Consider the following 22,498-nt stretch of genomic DNA (forward strand, 5'->3'; position numbering starts at 1 on the left):
GCCTTTTTTGTATTTAGAAAGAATTAATTTTTCATGACTTAGAATTAACCTTTTTTGCATGAACTATTGTTCTGTCTGCAGGATATAGTTTCGTGAACCATATTTATTTTCTCCTTATCAGATTGAAAAGTTCAAAGGTTAACCTATCATTTATTTATTAAGTAAGGTCTCTGACATTTAGTGGTGCTATTGGCCTAATATATCTCAGTATTAAGTAAGGGGACATCCATGTAGCATGTAATTAAATCAATGTTATAACTGACCATTGGCCCTTGGGGCACCTGTACTAATAAACATTAATTAGCCTTCTAAGAAAAAGGTTGACCCTACATCACCTTTACGATTTATAATATACAGTAGGTCAGTTTCTGTCAGTCTTTATAACCACAGAACATCCTGATTTATAAATAATTCATCTGTCATTTATATGGTTAGACCACGATAAAGGAGTTTTATATATGCATTATAAGTAAGCCCTTTGTTTAGAAATGAACACTGATCTATTATTCTATAACTATATTATTATTTTATGCGAACTTTGAGTATGGGAGATTCTGGATCTGATCTGAACTTTAAAAATGGTTTTCCTGCTTCCATGCTTAGCAAAAACATTTAAAAGCAAGAGTAATGGCTTATAGCTATATAGTCTGAATATTGAGTTCTCAAATATTATCCCTTAGTGATCCTTGAAGAAAATATGCTGGTCCTCACTATTATTTCTATTTCAAAGTACAAAATTGTGTAGGTGCTTTGCAAACTTTTGGTGGTCAAAAATTTCCAGATGACCACATTTTTTTATGAGAACTCTGGGAATACGTGTCTGAGTTAATATGTATTCCTGAAGACTTCCTTCTTTGCTAGCTATAACACATTAAATATCTGATACAGCATGTTTTCATGTTTGTCTAGTAATTAAACAAGATATATCCACATTACATGTTCATCATGAATATTCATCAATCTTTACATTTGAACTTTAATCCATCAAATATCAATCTATTCTATGAGACAAGTAATAGTTTGACATTTAGAAAGTCAAACTGTTTAAGGAAATTACACCCTTCAGCTACTGTTGTGGCTAAAAATTTATACAACTAAATATAGGAAAAAGGATGAATCATACAATAAAAAAGTTATTAAGCTTTTGAAAGCTGGTGATTAGAAAGGATGACATGGTGTAAATCTGAATCTCAAGTTCTCAACTCTTAACACTAAATCTGATGAATAAAGAAAAGATATAAGATCTTTTTCAACCCAAGTAAGCACTTAAAGGCAAACTTTTATCCTTTATAAAGCATTTAAATCAATTATCTAAACAACAATTACACAATTGATTCCAAGTACATTTACTGCAAAACAATTTAATCAGTTGAATATGTTACTATATGTTTGTCCCAGTTAACCATCAAATTTGATTAAATAAATATATTTAAAATTATTTTATAATAAATAAAGATGAACACAATGAATAAAGCAAATGGTTTATTTTTTTTTAATTTTAGAAACAGAGACAGAATGAAACATGCCCTGTATGCCATGTGTGAGACTCCACAGAATAATCTGAAAATGTGTATGGTAAGAAAGATAACTCTATGAATGAAAATTGAATAAATAATTGAGCATGTTTTATAAAATGAAATGATAAAGAAAACAAATACATTGAATAAAGCCATACTAGTATATTTGATAGAGAGTCATTTTCTAAACTGTATATGATATCAATTAATGATTGCATTGACCTCCCATATCACCTTGAAATAATGCAGGTGTACAGATATAAATGTATTGATAAAAGTTTCATGCTTAACTTTATTTACAATTTTTCATTATTTTAAACTGATCAAAGAGAGATAACTCTTGGTTATATCTAGAGATTTTATATCCTTGTACCGGTACTTATTGGATATCTGTAAATGAATTGTGGAGTTAGTTAAATGAGAAGCTAAAATTAATGGAATTATGTTTAAATATTTACATGTTAAATGAAATTAAATTTATAAATGATAAATTTTTCTCGAAAATTCGAAAAAACGACTGAATCTGTCAAAATGTTGATTTTTCCTGAATTTTATTTTACATTCACATCTAAATTTCTTCTAATTTCGTTATTCTAGAATGGTATTTTAATGTGTCTAATAATAACCTGTACTAGGAAGTGATATAAACAAATTAATAATTTGGAAGTATGCAAAAATAGTTGAGACTGAACAATTGTATACAGGGATTAGCATAAACCAATAAGATATCATTGGCTAATAGGAAGACTGGCTAATTGATATAGTCTGAAATCTCTCTTTTTTCATAATTTATAAAGTAAAGATGAGTGTAGAAGTAAGCTTTTCTGTTTTAGAATGGTGATGAAGTATATGGTAAAAATGTAAAGCAGGATCTGAGAGCAGTTCTGAAGGAATTCTTTGGTGATAAAAATACAAATGGAATCAAAAAGCAGTTGTGAGTAAAGGGAGAAAACAAGATATTATGTATAGATTATTACATGTCATTTTTCATATCATACCCTTTATCGGCCCTAGGTCATGATATCAGCCCAAGAGCCGCAGGCTCGAGGGATGATATCATGACCGAGGGCCGATAAAGGGTATGATATGAAAAATGACATGTAATTATCTTTTTATCATATACTTCAACAGAAGAAATACAGACAAAAAACATTAAAATTTTGTTTTTTTTGATAATTTATAATTAACCAAATACAAATTTTTGAACTTTAATTGTTGTCATTAAACGATATAACAGGCATCAGGGTGACATAAATGTATGAAAACATTTACATGACTTGTATATTCATGATATTAATGTTCTTAGTTGGAAAAATTAATTGTCACATTTCCTGTAATAGTTGCCCCTGCGAACATATGCATTGCTTTTCCTTTGTGATTTTCATGTACTATTTCTTGTAGTTGTTGTTGCTGAAACTGGTTTAGAATTAGATTCGAAATTTGAAATGTCTTTCAATACAAAAGAAAGTTCGGCTTCCTGGGAAGCAGACAAAAGTTCTGCATCATCATCTGATGGTATATCATTGTTGTTATCATCCAAAGGCCTTGGGTTTTTATCCGAAGTTATTTTCCCTGTACCAATTTTACTCAAAATATTAGACATTTCCTTCTGTTGTTCAATTGATGCTGAGCTATAGGAGTTTATGGATTGAACATTTTTATGTCCACTCAGCTGCATTATGCGTGTATCTGGTATGTCCTCATGTACCAAGGCAGTGATAGTAGTTTTTCTGTCACTATGATTAGTTTTTCTACCCTGAATACCACCGTCTTCACACATTTTTTTAACAAAAGAACTTAAAGTGTTCTTTCCTAAAACTTATCTTGAAAACCAGACACCGTCATCCTTAATTTGCCTGGAAAACTCCAAATAAAAGGGACAATCATCTGCAACCATATCTTCTGGTCTTCTTCTAAGAAACTGTTCATATGTCTGTATAGGACATCTAGGATTACCTGAAAGAATATAAACCAGTTCAATATTGATTGCTAAAATGTCATTATTATACACGTTTACAATATATATATAGCTACACTTGTAATATCTGGCTGTTATTTTGTGATGGCAATATCTTGATATCTTGTTTAATACATATTTACACTACATGTATACTATGTTTTGCGCTTTTTAATTGACTTTTTCTGTAATTCAATTAAAAAATGAAATAATTATTTTGAATCTTGTCCCCCTATAAACAATGATAAAACTTTTCCTGAAACATTACCTGTGTCAGCAAACATCTTGGCTTGAAAGGCACGTGTATCTGAGTTAGCACCATTTCTTGTTTTGGTTATCCTTTCAGTATGTTCTAGATACTGCTGACCATCAGTAGTTTCCTTCATTTGAATGTCTCCCCATCTCAAAGTTGTGTGCTCTTCCCGGGAGCGCAAACCAAAATGTAGAGTGTTATTCATCCATACTGTTCTTACTAGAGATTGAGGATTTCCTGAAAATAAATTTAAGGAATTTGAGTAAAAATATTTGATTTAGACTTGTGTATACAATGAGGTTAAAATAATATACATTCTTACGACTGTACAAAATCAGGTGAAGATAATTCAAGTTATTGTCAAATCATTTTTTTAATACATCATGATCATATCAATGTGTTCATTTTTTAGAGAAAATTGTGACGTCACAAAGAGTCAAATAACAAGACAAAGCTACTTAAAATATCAATAACAAAAATAATGATTATGCAAAGAATTGTTACCTGCACCAAGCAGCTCTTTTTCGTATAGTAAATTAACTTCTTCAGCTGTGAAGGGGTCTGCTTTCCTTTTTTTGGCTCCCATTCCCATGGATTTAAGCTGTTTCAGTTTGGCAGACATCACATCTTTAGAGTGACCCTAGAGTGGTGAAATTCTTTGTCAACCATTATATTTATTGCACATTTCTCTGTTAGATATCTTGAAATGCTGCTCTGCATTGACCTGACAGATTAGGGTTCATAGTTTGACTTTTCGTCTTTTTTAACTGTCATGAAGAAACGAGCCAAACATTTATCAAGTTCCGTAACGGGAATTTCTTCCGCTAACCTCATCTCGTTATTGCATCTCAACCATTTGTTGAAAAGTCTCATGTCACTAGCAGTTTTTCTAACTGTATTATCGTTTTTCAACGATTGAACAAAAGCAGCAGTGTCCGTGTCGTCTGCCATGTTTACAAACAACTTTCCGGAAATACGGAAATACACGAAGTTGCATGTGATAAACCCCATGGACAATAACGGAAAGGCATGCGATAACATTCCGGAAGCAGTTAATAAAGGTGCCTTTATCAGCCCACTGAGGAAATTTGTAGGAATCTGGTTAATAAACCTTGTAATCCTTTCATGGCCTTTTAAATTTTTTAAATGTTATTGAACTGTAAAATTTGAGTATTATTTGATACAAGTATATGATAAACAATTATATCATGCTTACAAGGGGTATTTGCCAAAAATATCCCTTGTAAGCATGATATAATTGTTTAATTCCACCGAATGTTCTACCTCAGAAAGTTTATTATAATCAGGTATCATATAAAATTTCGACTTGAATGTATAATTTTTGTATACACTGCAGCTGTGCTATTTGCACAGTCAAATTTGCACTGACCGTATAATCATTACTTATCATTTTTAGCTCACCTGGCCCGAAGGGCCAAGTGAGCTTTTCTCATCACTTGGCGTCCGGCGTCCGGCGTCGTCCGTCGTTAGCTTTTACAAAAATCTTCTCCTCTGAAACTACTGGGCCAATTTTTACCAATTTTTTGTCTGTTGACCCCTTTAGGAGTTATTGCCTTTTATAGTCAATTTTTAACCATTTTTCGTAAATCTTAGTTATCTTTTACAAAAATCTTCTCCTCTGAAACCACAGGACCAAATTAAACCAAACTTGGCCACAATCATCATTCGGGTATCTAGTTTAAAAATTGTGTCCGGTGACCTGGCCAACTAACCAAGATGGCTGCCATGGCTAAAAATAGAACATAGGGGTAAAATGCAGTTTTTGGCTTATCACTCAAAAACCAAAGCATTTAGAGCAAATCTGACATGGGGGTAAAATTGTTTATCAGGTCAAGATCTATCTGCCCTGAATTTTTGAGATGAATCGGACAACCCGTTGATAGGTTGCTGCCCCTGAATTGGTAATTTTAAGGAAATTTTGCTGTTTTTGGTTATTATCTTGAATATTATTATAGATAGAGATAAATTGTAAACAGCAAAAATGTTCAGCAAAGTAAGATCTACAAATAAGTCAACATGACCAAAATGGTCTGTTGACCCCTTTAGGAGTTATTGACCTTTATAGTCAATTTTTAACCATTTTTCGTAAATCTTAGTTATCTTTTACAAAAATCTTCTCCTCTGAAACTAATGGGCCAAATTAAACCAAACTTGGCCACAATCATCATTCGGGTATCTAGTTTAAAAATTGTGTCCGATGACCCGCCCAACCAACCAAGATGGCCGCCATGGCTAAAAATAGAACATAGGGGTAAAATGCAGTTTTTGGCTTATCACTCAAAAACCAAAGCATTTAGAGCAAATCTGACATGTGGTAAAATTGTTTATCAGGTCAAGATCTATCTGCAACAACAAAAGAGAGTTTTTAACGACCTCAGCTGGCTATACAACCCTTGCACAATCAACTGAATTTTGCAGAAATCATTAATAGGATAGATTGCCCTTATAGGATAATTTTTTATTACCTTTTTGTTTTTTTTGGCAAAGGGGGAGCAGGGGGTTGCGCAACAACAAAACAACTTCACAACTTTCTCATTACTTTGCATTTCTCGTTAGATAAATTTTACAAAATTCTCCCTTGAAACAACTGTCAAATTTAAACAAACTGCCCACATGGCTGAAATAAAACAGGTTTCAAATGCACTTTTTAGTATTATATCTCTGAAACTAAACGACAGTACAACAGTTGCATTTATCATGCATCAATTGTAAATAAAAATATCAGGTGAGCGACACAGGGTCCTTGGACCCTCTAGTTTTATGTACAGTCACTGACTGTATATATATATATATATATATAAGTCTGAAAATTACACCAAACAGTGTTAGAGTTAGATTTTATACTGACAAATTTTTGTCCGTCCCTCAGCGGGATTCGAACTCACACCTTTGATACACTACAGCACCAATCGCTTAGCCTCATGTCCAGCGCTCTAGACCACTCGACCACATCCGCTATATAAAAATATAACTTCAATAGTCGTAGTGTTACCTTGTCACGGAAGGTGAATCTAGAGATAGACATGAGACACGTGTTTTTTAAGCGTGTGTAGATGTTATATTATATATATATATCTCCCTTTTTATGATAATAAGCTGGTTCTCGGCTGACTACTACACTTTGTTCATAAGTTTCAGTGAAGCGTAATACAAGTGGATTCCAGTTTTATGTGACCGGTTGACAATTCATTTGCTAGCAAATACCCCGGCATATGGAATCCCCTAATGGCAAATACCCTGGTAGAGAAAAGAAAATCTCAATATATAGAAATTGGTGAAAAATACCATGGTTCTCATCCAATCAAAATACAGCATTATTACATAAGGTGGAATTAAACAAATTAAAGCAATATCAGGGGTTTAATAACAAGATATAACAACAACAAATTAAAGAAATGTCAGCGGTTTAATAATTTTGTCAGTATTTCAACATGACTTGTATTATATCTTCTCTTTTGGATGTCTTCAGAACAGGATCAAAACAGAAGAAATCTGATATTAGTCTGTGAAAAAAGCATTAAATCAAATAAGATAGTCAAATAATTATTCAATGTTGAAATCCATTGACAAATATTTCATGCATTTCAAGATAAGATGAAATAAGAATGGAGGGGATTAGCACCATGGTATAAGATAAGATAAGATAAGATATTTTTATTTCCAATTATGGGCCCCAAAGGGCATAAACATTACAACATCAATAATTTTTTTCATAATACAATACAAACAATGAGATAAAAAAAAAAAAAAAAAGTTAAACGAGAACTATTTAAGTTCTTAAAGAATACGTAGATAAAGAATCTATAGTATGTTGGTTTTTTTTAATACTAATGCATTTTATTACAAGTGTGGTTGATATAGATAACAAACAAGCAGCCCAAAAAGAAAAAAAAAAAAAAAAAAAAAAAAAAAAAAAAAAATAGATATCCACATATGTATAGTACACAAAAAGTTATATAATGTTAAGAATACAGTGATTTGATATGATTAATTACAATTAAATTATTTATTCATGGAAGACCAAAGGACAAGGATAAAACCACTATATGTCACTGTAGAACCTTCAACATAGAGCAAAACCCATACCATATACTTAACTGTAAAAGGCCAAAGAATAATGTTTTTAATGTAATTTGAGAGACTATGCCGGCTTTATGTTGGAAATTTGTTCAGTGAGTGTCCTATTTTATGATCTCATAGCTTATTAAACCAGTATACAATTATGTCTTGGGAAAATGTACAAATGCCTTTGAGAGCATTAATTCTGTACTTTTGATTAATGGAAAATACATTTATTTTTCAGAATTTTGTCAGAATTCTTAGTATACAATTATGTCTAGAGAAAATGTACCAATGATTGAGGGGGATTTTATTCTTTACTTTAGATAAATGGAAACTACATTTGTTTTTCAGAATTTTGTCAGAATTCCTAGATCTGATTTTAGATGCATTGTTACATGTTCCTGTGCAGACCAATGGCCACTCATCTGACAACAAATCAGACCCTGGTCCATCAAATGGATTGGACACCACTGAAACCAAAGGTCCCTTATGTAGTCATAAAACAGAATACTCATTGAAACCTCATTCTCCCGACGGTCTCACACAAACCTCAAACAGTCCAGTTGTAAACGGGCATACCCACCAATCATGCCAAATGTGTTCACAAAGTTCTTATCATTTATTTGATGATGAAAGTAAGTACGCTTGTTAAGGGTGTCGACAATCAGCAGACTTCTGTAATGGACACTTTTGTATTTTAAAAGGCTAATTTTCATTCTTAGATTGTGGTCCAGTGATTATGATTGTACTTTCAATGATTTTTAGGAAGTTAATAATTCCCCTACTGATAAAATCGTAGGAGACTAGGTTTGCACTCCTTCTGTCTGGAAATTCACTCAAATAATAAGTTTTCCACTTTCTTTTTCGTCATTCTTGAAGATATTGATTTGAAAATTGGTATATAGTTTTATTATGACTAGTTAAAGACGAAGTTCGAATTTTGTTCTGGTCTGATGATTTTGTGTAGAGTTATGGTCCTTTGACTTATAAAGTTCACTTAAATAATCAGTTTTCTGCTCTTTTTTTGTCATGCTTGAAAATATTGACTTGATATTTGTAATATAGTTTACACTATAACAGTTTATAGATTATGTTAGAATTTTGTTCCAATACAATGAATTTTTAACCGGTAGTGGACTATGTATTGCCATGCAATACTCACAGAATGATTGTATACAAACAAATTGTGCATTAAAATGGTAAATTGTAACTGCATCCATTTAAATTTTTCTCCCATTTTCCAACTGTTCAAGTCTTTATACAGTGACTATTTATATTGTGCACTTTATAGAATTTTTTTAATTTTCTTTCATGTGACACTCAGTTGCAGGGCATATGGTTTAACCCATGTCTATTATTCCATTATACACAAACTCAAACAGTTGTTTTATTTGTGTGTAATGGTTAGTTTCAGATCATGTTTCCTTCTCGATGACCCATCTTTCTCACATTGTACAGACAGGACATTGGTGGCATCCTACATTGGGGTAAAAATTGCACAAAGTATGTAGTGGAATCCAAGTGGGAACTGGCCTGCTATCTATATTTACATGTCTTCTATTCCTTATTCCCATGTAGGTTGCACTTACAATCCAACTATTAGTTTAAGCTGAAAGGGAATGGTTATTTAGGTAATAAATCAATGTAGTTTTCAGGGAACTAGTACTTGTCACATTGAAAGAAAAGCACTAGTGTCAGAATTTAATTTCAGAGAGTAGATATTCAGAACTGTTAACTTGATCTGTAGAAAATGATATATTTGTAGAAACATGTTTATTGTTAGCTAATACAAGCGTTCAAATTAGTAGATTTTATTGCATTTAAACCTTCCTATTTGTAGATTTGATTAAATTTTAACTTTCTACTTGTAGATTTTAACCTCCCACATACATGTATATTAGGACAAGTTTTAGCTGTACAATCTTTAGACAAATTAGATATAGAATGTGTATACCCCTTGTTTCTGAAGGTCAAGGAACATTTAAAACAACATCCAAAAGATGGGTAAGAAAAGACATATTTGCTTGATTGTACAGAGTAGAATTTACCTACAAAATGACATGTACTAACTTTCAACAGAGATCAGAAAAACATTATATATACTATTGTGTTTCATACTGTAAAGCTGTTCATTTTTCAAGGTTTTATTTCACAAAATGAAGAAAAAATGATAAAAAATGATATTGCCTGTTTAATAACAGTTTTTACTCAGCCTAAAAAACAATATGGTACATTGTACTTGTTGTAGTCAGTAAAAGTTTGTAATAACAATAGTAATATTATATTTTCTTTTCGAACAGAGATAAATGGAGTCTATTTGGACCTTTTAAAGAAGAATCATGGCTACGACCATGTATAGACACTGTGATAGAAGATAAGGAATCCCTGGAATATGCTGTCGATATGGTAGGTCTGGGTTATAAACATGTATAGACACTGTGATAGAAGATAAGGAATCCCTGGAATATGCTGTTGATATGGTAGGTCTGGATTATAAACATGTATAGACACTGTGATAGAAGATAAGGAATCCCTGGAATATGCTGTTGATATGGTAGGTCTGGGTTATAAACATGTATAGACACTGTGATAGAAGATAAGGTGTTCCTGGAATATGCTGTTGATATGGTAGGTCTGGGTTATAAACATGTATAGACACTGTGATAGAAGATAAGGAATCCCTGGAATATGCTGTCGATATGGTAGGTGTGGGTTATAAACATGTATAGACACTGTGATAGAAGATAAGGAATCCCTGGAATATGCTGTCGATATGGTAGGTGTGGGTTATAAACATGTATAGACACTGTGATAGAAGATAAGGAATCCCTGGAATATGCTGTCAATATGGTAGGTTTAGATTATAAACATGTATAGACACTGTGATAGATGATAAGGAATCCCTGGAATATGCTGTCTCTATTGTAGGTCTGGGTTATAAACATGTATAGACACTGTGATAGAAGATAAGGAATCCCTGGAATATGCTGTCGATATGGTAGGTGTGGGTTATAAACATGTATAGACACTGTGATAGAAGATAAGGAATCCCTGGAATATGCTGTCGATATGGTAGGTCTGGGTTATAAACATGTATAGACACTGTGATAGAAGATAAGGAATCCCTGGAATATGCTGTTGATATGGTAGGTCTGGGTTATAAACATGTATAGACACTGTGATAGATGATAAGGAATCCCTGGAATATGCTGTCGATATGGTAGGTCTGGGTTATAAACATGTATAGACACTGTGATAGAAGATAAGGTGTCCCTGGAATATGCTGTCGATATGGTAGGTGTGGGTTATAAACATGTATAGACACTGTGATAGAAGATAAGGAATCCCTGGAATATGCTGTCGATATGGTAGGTCTTGGTTATAAACATGTATAGACACTGTGATAGATGATAAGGAATCCCTGGAATATGCTGTCAATGTGGTAGGTGTGGGTTATAAACATGTATAGACACTGTGATAGAAGATAAGGAATCCCTGGAATATGCTGTCAATATGGTAGGTCTTGGTTATAAACATGTATAGACACTGTGATAGATGATAAGGAATCCCTGGAATATGCTGTTGATATGGTAGGTCTTGGTTATAAATATGTATAGACACTGTGATAGAAGATAAGGAATCCCTGGAATATGCTGTCGATATGGTAGGTCTGGGTTATAAACATGTATAGACACTGTGATAGAAGATAAGGAATCCCTGGAATATGCTGTCGATATGGTAGGTCTGGGTTATAAACATGTTAGTGCATCATTGTTTTTTCATTTATTCATAGTCTGACTTTGCTGAAAACAGTAAATTAAAGTATGTCAATAAAGGTTTTGATTTTTGTCGAGCCTGCAACTTTTGTTGCAGAAAGCTCGACATAGGGATAGTGATCCGGCGGCGGCGGCTACGGCGGCGGCGGCGGCGGCGGCGGCGGTGTTAGCTCACTTCTTAAAAGCTATATATTTTAGAAGGTGGAAGACCTGGATGCTTCATATTTTGTATATAGATGCCTCATGTTACGAAGTTTCCGTCAGTCACATGTCCATTGTCCTTGACCTCATTTTCATGGTTCAGTGACCACTTGAAAAAAAAGTTCAGATTTTTTGCAATGTTAAATTCTCTCTTACTGTAAGTAATAGGATAACTATATTTAGTATGTGCGTACCTTGCAAGGTCCTCATGCCCGTCAGACAGTTTTCACTTGACCTCAACCTCATTTCATGGATCAGTGAACAAGGTTAAGTTTTGGTGGTCAAGTCCATATCTCAGATACTATAAGCAATAGGTTTAGTATATTCGGTGTATCGAAGGACTGTAAGGTGTACATGTCCAACTGGCAGGTGTCATCTGACCTTGACCTCATTTTCATGGTTCAGTGGTTATAGTTAAGTTTTTGTGTTTTGGTCTGTTTTTCTCATACTTTATGCAATAGGTTTACTATATTTGTTGTATGGAATGATTGTAAGGTGTACATGTCTAGCGGGCAGATGTCATCTGACCTTGACCTCATTTTCATGGTTCAGAGGTCAAAGTTAAGTTTTTGAGTTTTGGTCTTTTTATCTAATACTATATGTCATAGGTCTACTATATTTTGTGTATGGAAATATTTTATGATCTATATGTCAGTCGTGCAGGTTTTATTTGACCTTGACCTGGTTTTCAAGGTTCATTGCTCAGTGTTAAGTTTTTGTGTTTTGGTCTATTTTCTTAAACTATAAGCAATAGGTCAACTATATTTGTTGTATGGAAGCATTGCTAGCTGTACATGTCTGCCTGGCATATGGTTCAACTGACCTTGACCTCATTTTCATGATTCATGTTAAGTCTATGTGACAGTCGTAATAAAGCTTTAGATTTAGGAGTATCAACATAATATCAATGATTTGTAAAGAAGGCGAGACATTTCTGTGTGTGCACTCTTGTGTAAATATTGCCGGTATATTTAACGACCATTCTGTTTCTGTAGGTCTGGGTTATAAACATGTATAGACACTGTGATAGAAGATAAGGAATCCCTGGAATATGCTGTTGATATGGTAGGTCTGGGTTATAAACATGTATAGACACTGTGATAGATGAGAAGGAATCCCTGGAATATGCTGTCGATATGGTAGGTCTGGGTTATAAACATGTATAGACACTGTGATAGAAGATAAGGTGTCCCTGGAATATGCTGTCGATATGGTAGGTGTGGGTTATAAACATGTATAGACACTGTGATAGAAGATAAGGAATCCCTGGAATATGCTGTCGATATGGTAGGTCTTGGTTATAAACATGTATAGACACTGTGATAGATGATAAGGAATCCCTGGAATATGCTGTCGATATGGTAGGTGTGGGTTATAAACATGTATAGACACTGTGATAGAAGATAAGGAATCCCTGGAATATGCTGTCGATATGGTAGGTCTGGGTTATAAACATGTATAGACACTGTGATAGAAGATAAGGAATTCCTGGAATATGCTGTAGATATGGTAGGTCTTGGTTATAAACATGTATAGACACTGTGATAGAAGATAAGGAATCCCTGGAATATGCTGTCGATATGGTAGGTCTGGGTTATAAACATGTTAGTGCATCATTGTTTTTTCATTTATTTATAGTCTGACTTTGCTGAAAACAGTAAATTAAAGTATGTCAATAAAGGTTTTGATTTTGTAAATATTGCCGGTATATTTAATGACCATTCTGTTTCTGTAGGTCTGGGTTATAAACATGTATAGACACTGTGATAGAAGATAAGGAATCCCTGGAATATGCTGTTGATATGGTAGGTCTGGGTTATAAACATGTATAGACACTGTGATAGCAGATGAGGAATCCCTGGAATATGCTGTTGATATGGTAGGTCTGGGTTATAAACATGTATAGACACTGTGATAGAAGATAAGGAATCCCTGGAATATGCTGTCGATGTGGCAGGTCTGGGTTATAAACATGTATAGACACTGTGATAGAAGATAAGGAATCCCTGGAATATGCTGTCGATATGGTAGGTCTAGGTTATAAATATGTATAGACACTGTGATAGAAGATAAGGAATCCCTGGAATATGCTGTCGATGTGGTAGGTCTGGGTTATAAACATGTATAGACACTGTGATAGAAGATAAGGAATCCTTGGAATATGCTGTCGATGTGGTAGGTCTGGGTTATAAACATGTATACACACTGTGATAGAAGATAAGGAATCCCTGGAATATGCTGTAGATATGGTAGGTCTGGGTTATAAACATGTATAGACACTGTGATAGAAGATAAGGAATCCCTGGAATATGCTGTTGATATGGTAGGTCTTGGTTATAAACATGTATAGACACTGTGATAGAAGATAAGGAATCCCTGGAATATGCTGTTGATATGGTAGGTGTGGGTTATAAACATGTATAGACACTGTGATAGAAGATAAGGAATCCCTGGAATATGCTGTCGATATGGTAGGTGTGGGTTATAAACATGTATAGACACTGTGATAGATGATAAGGAATCCCTGGAATATGCTGTCGATATGGTAGGTCTGGGTTATAAACATGTATAGACACTGTGATAGAAGATAAGGAATCCCTGGAATATGCTGTCGATATGGTAGGTGTGGGTTATAAACATGTATAGACACTGTGATAGAAGATAAGGAATCCCTGGAATATGCTGTCGATATGGTAGGTCTGGGTTATAAACATGTATAGACACTGTGATAGAAGATAAGGAATCCCTGGAATATGCTGTCGATATGGTAGGTGTGGGTTATAAACATGTATAGACACTGTGATAGAAGATAAGGAATCCCTGGAATATGCTGTCGATATGGTAGGTGTGGGTTATAAATATGTATAGACACTGTGATAGATGATAAGGAATCCCTGGAATATGCTGTAGATATGGTAGGTCTTGGTTATAAACATGTATAGACACTGTGATAGAAGATAAGGAATCCCTGGAATATGCTGTAGATATGGTAGGTGTGGGTTATAAACATGTATAGACACTGTGATAGAAGATAAGGTGTCCCTGGAATATGCTGTTGATATGGTAGGTCTGGGTTATAAACATGTATAGACACTGTGATAGAAGATAAGGAATCCCTGGAATATGCTGTCGATATGGTAGGTCTTGGTTATAAACATGTATAGACACTGTGATAGAAGATAAGGAATCCCTGGAATATGCTGTTGATATGGTAGGTGTGGGTTATAAACATGTATAGACACTGTGATAGATGATAAGGTATCCCTGGAATATGCTGTCGATATGGTAGGTCTGGGTTATAAACATGTATAGACACTGTGATAGAAGATAAGGAATCCCTGGAATATGCTGTAGATATGGTAGGTCTTGGTTATAAACATGTATAGACACTGTGATAGAAGATAAGGAATCCCTGGAATATGCTGTCGATATGGTAGGTCTGGGTTATAAACATGTTAGTGCATCATTGTTTTTTTCATTTATTCATAGTCTGACTTTGCTGAAAACAGTAAATTAAAGTATGTCAATAAAGGTTTTGATTTTGTAAATATTGCCGGTATATTTAACGACCATTCTGTTTCTGTAGGTCTGGGTTATAAACATGTATCGACACTGTGATAGAAGATAAGGAATCCCTGGAATATGCTGTTGATATGGTAGGTCTGGGTTATAAATATGTATAGACACTGTGATAGAAGATAAGGAATCCCTGGAATATGCTGTCGATATGGTAGGTCTGGGTTATAAACATGTATAGACACTGTGATAGAAGATAAGGAATCCCTGGAATATGCTGTCGATATGGTAGGTCTGGGTTATAAACATGTATAGACACTGTGATAGAAGATAAGGAATCCCTGGAATATGCTGTCAATATGGTAGGTTTAGATTATAAACATGTATAGACACTGTGATAGAAGATAAGGAATCCCTGGAATATGCTGTCGATATGGTAGGTCTGGGTTATAAACATGTATAGACACTGTGATAGAAGATAAGGAATCCCTGGAATATGCTGTCAATATGGTAGGTTTAGATTATAAACATGTATAGACACTGTGATAGAAGATAAGGAATCCCTGGAATATGCTGTCAATATGGTAGGTTTAGATTATAAACATGTATAGACACTGTGATAGAAGATAAGGAATCCCTGGAATATGCTGTTGATATGGTAGGTCTTGGTTATAAACATGTATAGACACTGTGATAGATGATAAGGAATCCCTGGAATATGCTGTCGATATGGTAGGTCTGGGTTATAAACATGTATAGACACTGTGATAGAAGATAAGGAATCCCTGGAATATGCTGTCGATATGGTAGGTCTGGGTTATAAATATGTATAGACACTGTGATAGAAGATAAGGAATCCCTGGATTATGCTGTCGATATGGTAGGTCTGGGTTATAAATATGTATAGACACTGTGATAGAAGATAAGGTATCCTTGGAATATGCTGTTGATATGGTAGGTCTTGGTTATAAATATGTATAGACACTGTGATAGAAGATAAGGAATCCCTGGAATATGCTGTCGATATGGTAGGTCTGGATTATAAACATGTATAGACACTGTGATAGAAGATAAGGAATCCCTGGAATATGCTGTCGATATGTTAGGTCTGGGTTATAAACATGTATAGACACTGTAATAGAAGATAAGGAATCCCTGGAATATGCTGTTGATATGGTAGGTCTGGGTTATAAACATGTATAGACACTGTGATAGAAGATAAGGAATCCCTGGAATATGCTGTCGATATGGTAGGTCTGGGTTATAAATATATATAGACACTGTGATAGAAGATAAGGAATCCCTGGAATATGCTGTCGATATGGTAGGTCTGGGTTATAAACATGTATAGACACTGTAATAGAAGATAAGGTGTCCCTGGAATATGCTGTCGATATGGTAGGTCTGGGTTATAAACATGTATAGACACTGTGATAGAAGATAAGGAATCCCTGGAATATGCTGTCAATATGGTAGGTCTTGGTTATAAACATGTATAGACACTGTGATAGATGATAAGGAATCCTTGGAATATGCTGTTGATATGGTAGGTTTGGGTTATAAACATGTATATACACTGTGATAGAAGATAAGGAATCCCTGGAATATGCTGTCGATATGTTAGGTCTGGGTTATAAACATGTATAGACACTGTAATAGAAGATAAGGAATCCCTGGAATATGCTGTTGATATGGTAGGTCTGGGTTATAAACATGTATAGACACTGTGATAGAAGATCAGGAATCCCTGGAATATGCTGTCGATATGGTAGGTCTGGGTTATAAATATATATAGACACTGTGATAGAAGATAAGGAATCCCTGGAATATGCTGTCGATATGGTAGGTCTGGGTTATAAACATGTATAGACACTGTAATAGAAGATAAGGTGTCCCTGGAATATGCTGTCGATATGGTAGGTCTGGGTTATAAACATGTATAGACACTGTGATAGAAGATAAGGAATCCCTGGAATATGCTGTCAATATGGTAGGTCTTGGTTATAAACATGTATAGACACTGTGATAGAAGATAAGGAATCCCTGGAATATGCTGTTGATATGGTAGGTCTTGGTTATAAATATGTATAGACACTGTGATAGAAGATAAGGAATCCTTGGAATATGCTGTTGATGTGGTAGGTCTGGGTTATAAACATGTATAGACACTGTAATAGAAGATAAGGAATCCCTGGAATATGCTGTCGATATGGTAGGTCTGAGTTATAAACATGTATAGACACTGTGATAGATGATAAGGAATCCTTGGAATATGCTGTTGATATGGTAGGTCTGGGTTATAAACATGTATAGACACTGTGATAGAAGATAAGGAATCCCTGGAATATGCTGTTGATATGGTAGGTCTGGGTTATAAACATGTATAGACACTGTGATAGAAGATAAGGAATCCTTGGAATATGCTGTCGATATGGTAGGTCTGGGTTATAAACATGTATAGACACTGTAATAGAAGATAAGGAATCCCTGGAATATGCTGTTGATATGGTAGGTCTGGGTTATAAACATGTATAGACACTGTGATAGAAGATAAGGAATCCCTGGAATATGCTGTTGATATGGTAGGTCTGGGTTATAAACATGTATAGACACTGTGATAGAAGATAAGGAATCCTTGGAATATGCTGTTGATATGGTAGGTTTGGGTTATAAACATGTATAGACACTGTGATAGATGATAAGGAATCCTTGGAATATGCTGTTGATATGGTAGGTTTGGGTTATAAATATACAGTATGACACATATTTGTGTCTTGTTCTTTAATGAATTTAGAAAACAAATTGAGAAAAACACAAATCTACATTAACTTCATCAAATATACAAGTGCATGTCTCAAAATCTAATATGCCACTGAATCAGTGCTGATTGTGGTTGGTATTTGTGTAAGAAATAGTTTATCTCGACTTGAATCACAGCAATTTAGAGCTTTTCATACAAGATTGTCGGTCTCACCAATTAGTGACAAGAGGAATTTTAGCGACAAGAAGAATAATTTAGTGATAAGAATAATTTAGCGACAAGAGGACTATTTAGCAACAAGAAAACAAATTTATTGACATGAAAGTTAATATTCTATCAATAAATTATATGAGGAAGGCACTACCAAGAAAGACTATGTCCTACACATTGATTGATTGTTATTTGCTTAACGTCCAGTGGCAAATATTTCATGCATGTTCAGGACGAATGTCCTACGTACAGTTTTTGCCTAAAATAAAATAATTAAGTTTAGATGGAAAATGTTTAGAGAACAATCATTGAACTTCAAAAGGCAAAAATATTCTGATTCCTAAATTGATGAAAAAAATGTTCTATTCAAGCAGAGGACAAAAAAATATTCTGAATCCAGACTTTCCCGATACCTTCTAGTGTTAAAATTTGACCAAACAATTTTGATTCATAGTGTTGAAGTGCTTCACTTGAAATAAAATGTGACTCAAACAAAGCAAAAATTAGTGCATCATTGTTTTTTCATTTATTCATAGTCTGACTTTGCTGAAAACAGTAAATTAAAGTATGTCAATAAAGGTTTTGATTTTGTAAATATTGCCGGTATATTTAACGACCATTCTGTTAAAGAACAAATTCCTGGATATTTTGACAATACTGAGCTTCCTCTTATTTGTTATATTTACAAGAAATCTACCCAGAAATTTGTGTTTAATTATAGTCAACTGTGTAAAGATGTTAATATCAGTGAAAATACACCTACTTCATGTAATTGTAGTACCTCCGAATATATTTATGGACCCATTTCCCATGTTATAACAGGAGATCTTAACATCGTTCAAGATCGAGAGTTAAAATCATTCCTCAGTAAAGGACCTAAATATCGTCCCCCGTCAATTATTAATTGGAATGAGTGTCGTAATATCATCCACGACTCACTCCATACTTACTGTATGAAATGGATAAAACGGGAAAAAGCTGACAAAAAATCTTTGGACTCTTTTTTTAATTCAGTAATGAAGATAGTTGATATACGTATTCAACATTTTAAAGAACAATTTACTATTAACAATAACCACAAAAAACCTATTTCTCGTATCAAACATAAACTAAAAGAACTAGCCATGAAATTTGTTTTTGTCCCGACCGATAAAGCTTCTTATAACATTATTATTGTTTGACGTAAATTTTACATTGAGGTTCTGAAAAAAGAAATCACCAATTCACCAACATTCCAACTGACTCCATTTTCAGAAAACGACATCTGTAACACACATAAACTTTTAGCTACCGCTTTACAAGCAGAGCCAAATACAATGAAAGTCCCAACTATGTACTGGCTTCCGAAGCTACACAAAACACCTTACAAATATAGATTTATTTCGTCTTCAAACCATTGTTCCACTACTAAATTGTCTATTCTTCTTACCAGCACACTTGATACAATTAAAAATCTGATAATAAATTGTTCAAATAAGGCCTTCGAAAATAGTGGAATTAATTACTTTTGGAGTGTCAAGAACTCGTTGGAAGTACATACCTTATAAATTGCATGCTTATATTGGTGATTTTGAATCTGTTCAAAGTTTTGATTTTTCTTCCCTGTATACCACATTGCCTCACATTCTCATTAAGAAAAAATTCACACACCTAATTAAATGGGCATTTAAAAAGTCAGAATGTGAATATATATGTTCAAACTCTTTTAGGTCATTTTTTAGTAGCAATAAACAAAAAAACTATGTCAATTGGACATGCTTTGATACTATATATGCCCTTGAATTTTTACTAGATAACATTTTTGTTCGCTTTGGGAATTCCGTATATCGTCAGATTATCGGAATTCCAATGGGGACTAACTGTGCACCACTTATTGCGGACCTGTTTTTGTATTGCTATGAGTTACAATTTATGACAAAAATAAGCAAAGACCCATCGAAACAACATCTGATAAACAAATTTAATAATACTTTTAGATATTTGGATGATATTTTGGCTCTCAATAATGACGACTTCAGTATGTATATTAAAGAAATTTATCCTGCTGAACTTACTTTAAATAAAGCTAATACTAACAATGACCACTGTCCTTTCCTCGATCTTGATATCTATATCACTAACGGAAAGCTGAATACTAAAATTTATGATAAAAGAGATGATTTTTCATTTCCTATCGTTAATTATCCATTTTTAGATGGTGACGTTCCCTTGTTACCATTTTACGGTGTTTATATATCTCAACTTGTACGATTCGCTCGTGTATGTAACAATGTTTTAGATTTTAACGAGAGAAATTTATGTATTACTGAAAAATTATTACACCAGGGTTTTCGATATCACAAACTAGTTAAAACATTTACTAAATTTTATCATCGGTATAAGGACATCATTCGTAAATATAGCTCAACATGCAGACTTCTTATACGTTCAGGTATTTCACATCCAATTTTTTATGGAAATATTCTTCATAAAGCACAAAGGTGTCAGTATTCACCTCAAAAACTATCAAAACCTTTGAATAGACTTATAAGATGGGATATAGTTACGATACTGTTGTCAGGTCATTAAAGATTGCATATTTTGGCGTTAATATTGATTCACTTATAGGGTCTTTGCATCGGAACTAAACACATTTATTCAAAAACCAGTTGTTGGCATGACACGGGTTATGTTCTTCTCATATATGTTATGATGGTATGATACTAAACCCCTAACGGGAAGGATTGTGCCTGATGTTCATATGATGAAATCATAATCTTTCAGTCAGTTTAATTGAAGTCTGGAGCTGGCATGTCAGTTAACTGCTAGTAGTCTGTTGTTATTTATGTATTATTGTCATTTTGTTTATTTTCTTTGGTTACATCTTCTGACATCAGACTCGAACTTCTCTTGGACTAAATTTTAATGTGCGTATTGTTATGCGTTTACTTTTCTACATTGGCTAGAGGTATAGGGGGAGGGTTGAGATCTCACAAACATGTTTAACCCTGCCACATTTTTGCGCCTGTCCCAAGTCAGGAGCCTCTGGCCTTTGTTAGTCTTGTATTATTTTAATTTTAGTTTCTTGTGTACAATTTGGAAATTAGTATGGCGTTCATTATCACTGAACTAGTATATATTTGTTTAGGGGCCAGCTGAAGGACGCCTCCAGGTGCGGGAATTTCTCGCTACATTGAAGACCTGTTGGTGACCTTCTGCTGTTGTTTTTTTTTTCCCAATGGTCGGGTTGTTGTCTCTTTGGCACATTCCCCATTTCCATTCTCAATTTTGTACATTATCTTAAACATATTCTTTATACATATATTTAATAAAAACTAGACAATCCATTCCTTCTTTACAAATGTTAAATTTCTATCAATATGATAAAAATCACTTTATTACTGCCCTATATATACAAAAAAACATTCAATGCACATTTTTTAAATATTTTTATTTGGAATAAGTGTGGTTTTTTTTTAATTTCTTGATGCTAAATAGTCTTCTCGACCTTTCATGTTGCTTTTTGACGCTTTTTGTCTTTAATTAATAAGATCCCAAGATTGTTGATAGATGGAACAATATTTGGACCTCTTAGTCTAGACTATGTAATTTTTTGTTGTCTGTTTACTGCATTTTATTCCACTTCTCACATTTTGAAGTTGAATTATATTGAACTAAATCTTTTTGTAGGTGAAGAGACACAATGTATCAAAAACATTACAAGATTGTTCTTTAATGGTGGCATTACAAAGATTAGAAAGGTATTTAGATAATCATCTTCAATTTAACATATAAAGATTTGTTAGTATCAATATTACTTGCACACAGTTTTCACCACACTGATGACTATGTATGTATTAATGACTTACTTGATATTTTAAACATACTAAAAGGTATCTAAACAAATGAAAACAACATGATAAATGCAAATTTCAACCAATTATCATATGTAATACTCATGTATATACGTCATAATACATTTTCCACAAATATGCATGATAAATTAATCATATTGACAATCATACATCAGGATTAGGTTTTTCAACGGTGGGAATATTAATGATAACGATGTCTGCTGAGTAAGAAATGTTCTTCTCTGACATGAATTGATAAACATTAAAATTAGTATCATTTCAGTAGAATTGAATATTGTGATGACTACTAAGTAGATTTAAGATGCTCATTTGAATTTAGGAGGAGTGAAAATACATAACACTTTCTGGCAAGGACAAATTGATTTCAATA

At 33.6% G+C, this 22,498-nt stretch overlaps 2 protein-coding genes across 3 annotated transcripts in view; one reads left to right on the forward strand and one right to left on the reverse strand.

Moving 5' to 3' along the window:
* LOC143063318 (inositol-pentakisphosphate 2-kinase-like) overlaps positions 1-22,498 on the forward strand; it is an 84,976-nt gene that overhangs the window by 55,053 nt on the left and 7,425 nt on the right. For both annotated transcript variants that reach the window (XM_076235400.1, XM_076235391.1), the window contains exons 8-13: positions 1,503-1,575; positions 2,351-2,451; positions 8,162-8,445; positions 9,682-9,814; positions 10,111-10,216; positions 21,944-22,014. In XM_076235400.1, the coding sequence (XP_076091515.1) occupies positions 1,503-1,575; positions 2,351-2,451; positions 8,162-8,445; positions 9,682-9,814; positions 10,111-10,216; positions 21,944-22,014 (768 nt within the window). The remainder of the gene's footprint in view (positions 1-1,502; positions 1,576-2,350; positions 2,452-8,161; positions 8,446-9,681; positions 9,815-10,110; positions 10,217-21,943; positions 22,015-22,498) is intronic.
* Positions 2,525-4,746, reverse strand: LOC143063332 (uncharacterized protein KIAA1958-like). The gene is made up of 3 exons (XM_076235429.1): positions 4,232-4,746; positions 3,743-3,964; positions 2,525-3,473 (listed from the first exon to the last, which is right to left on the reverse strand). The coding sequence occupies exons 1-3, from the start codon at positions 4,347-4,349 to the stop codon at positions 3,337-3,339; spliced, it is 477 nt and encodes a 158-aa protein (XP_076091544.1). The 5' UTR covers positions 4,350-4,746; the 3' UTR covers positions 2,525-3,336.

This window comes from Mytilus galloprovincialis, chromosome 1, assembly GCF_965363235.1.
Source record: "Mytilus galloprovincialis chromosome 1, xbMytGall1.hap1.1, whole genome shotgun sequence".
Classification (NCBI taxonomy): domain Eukaryota; kingdom Metazoa; phylum Mollusca; class Bivalvia; order Mytilida; family Mytilidae; genus Mytilus; species Mytilus galloprovincialis.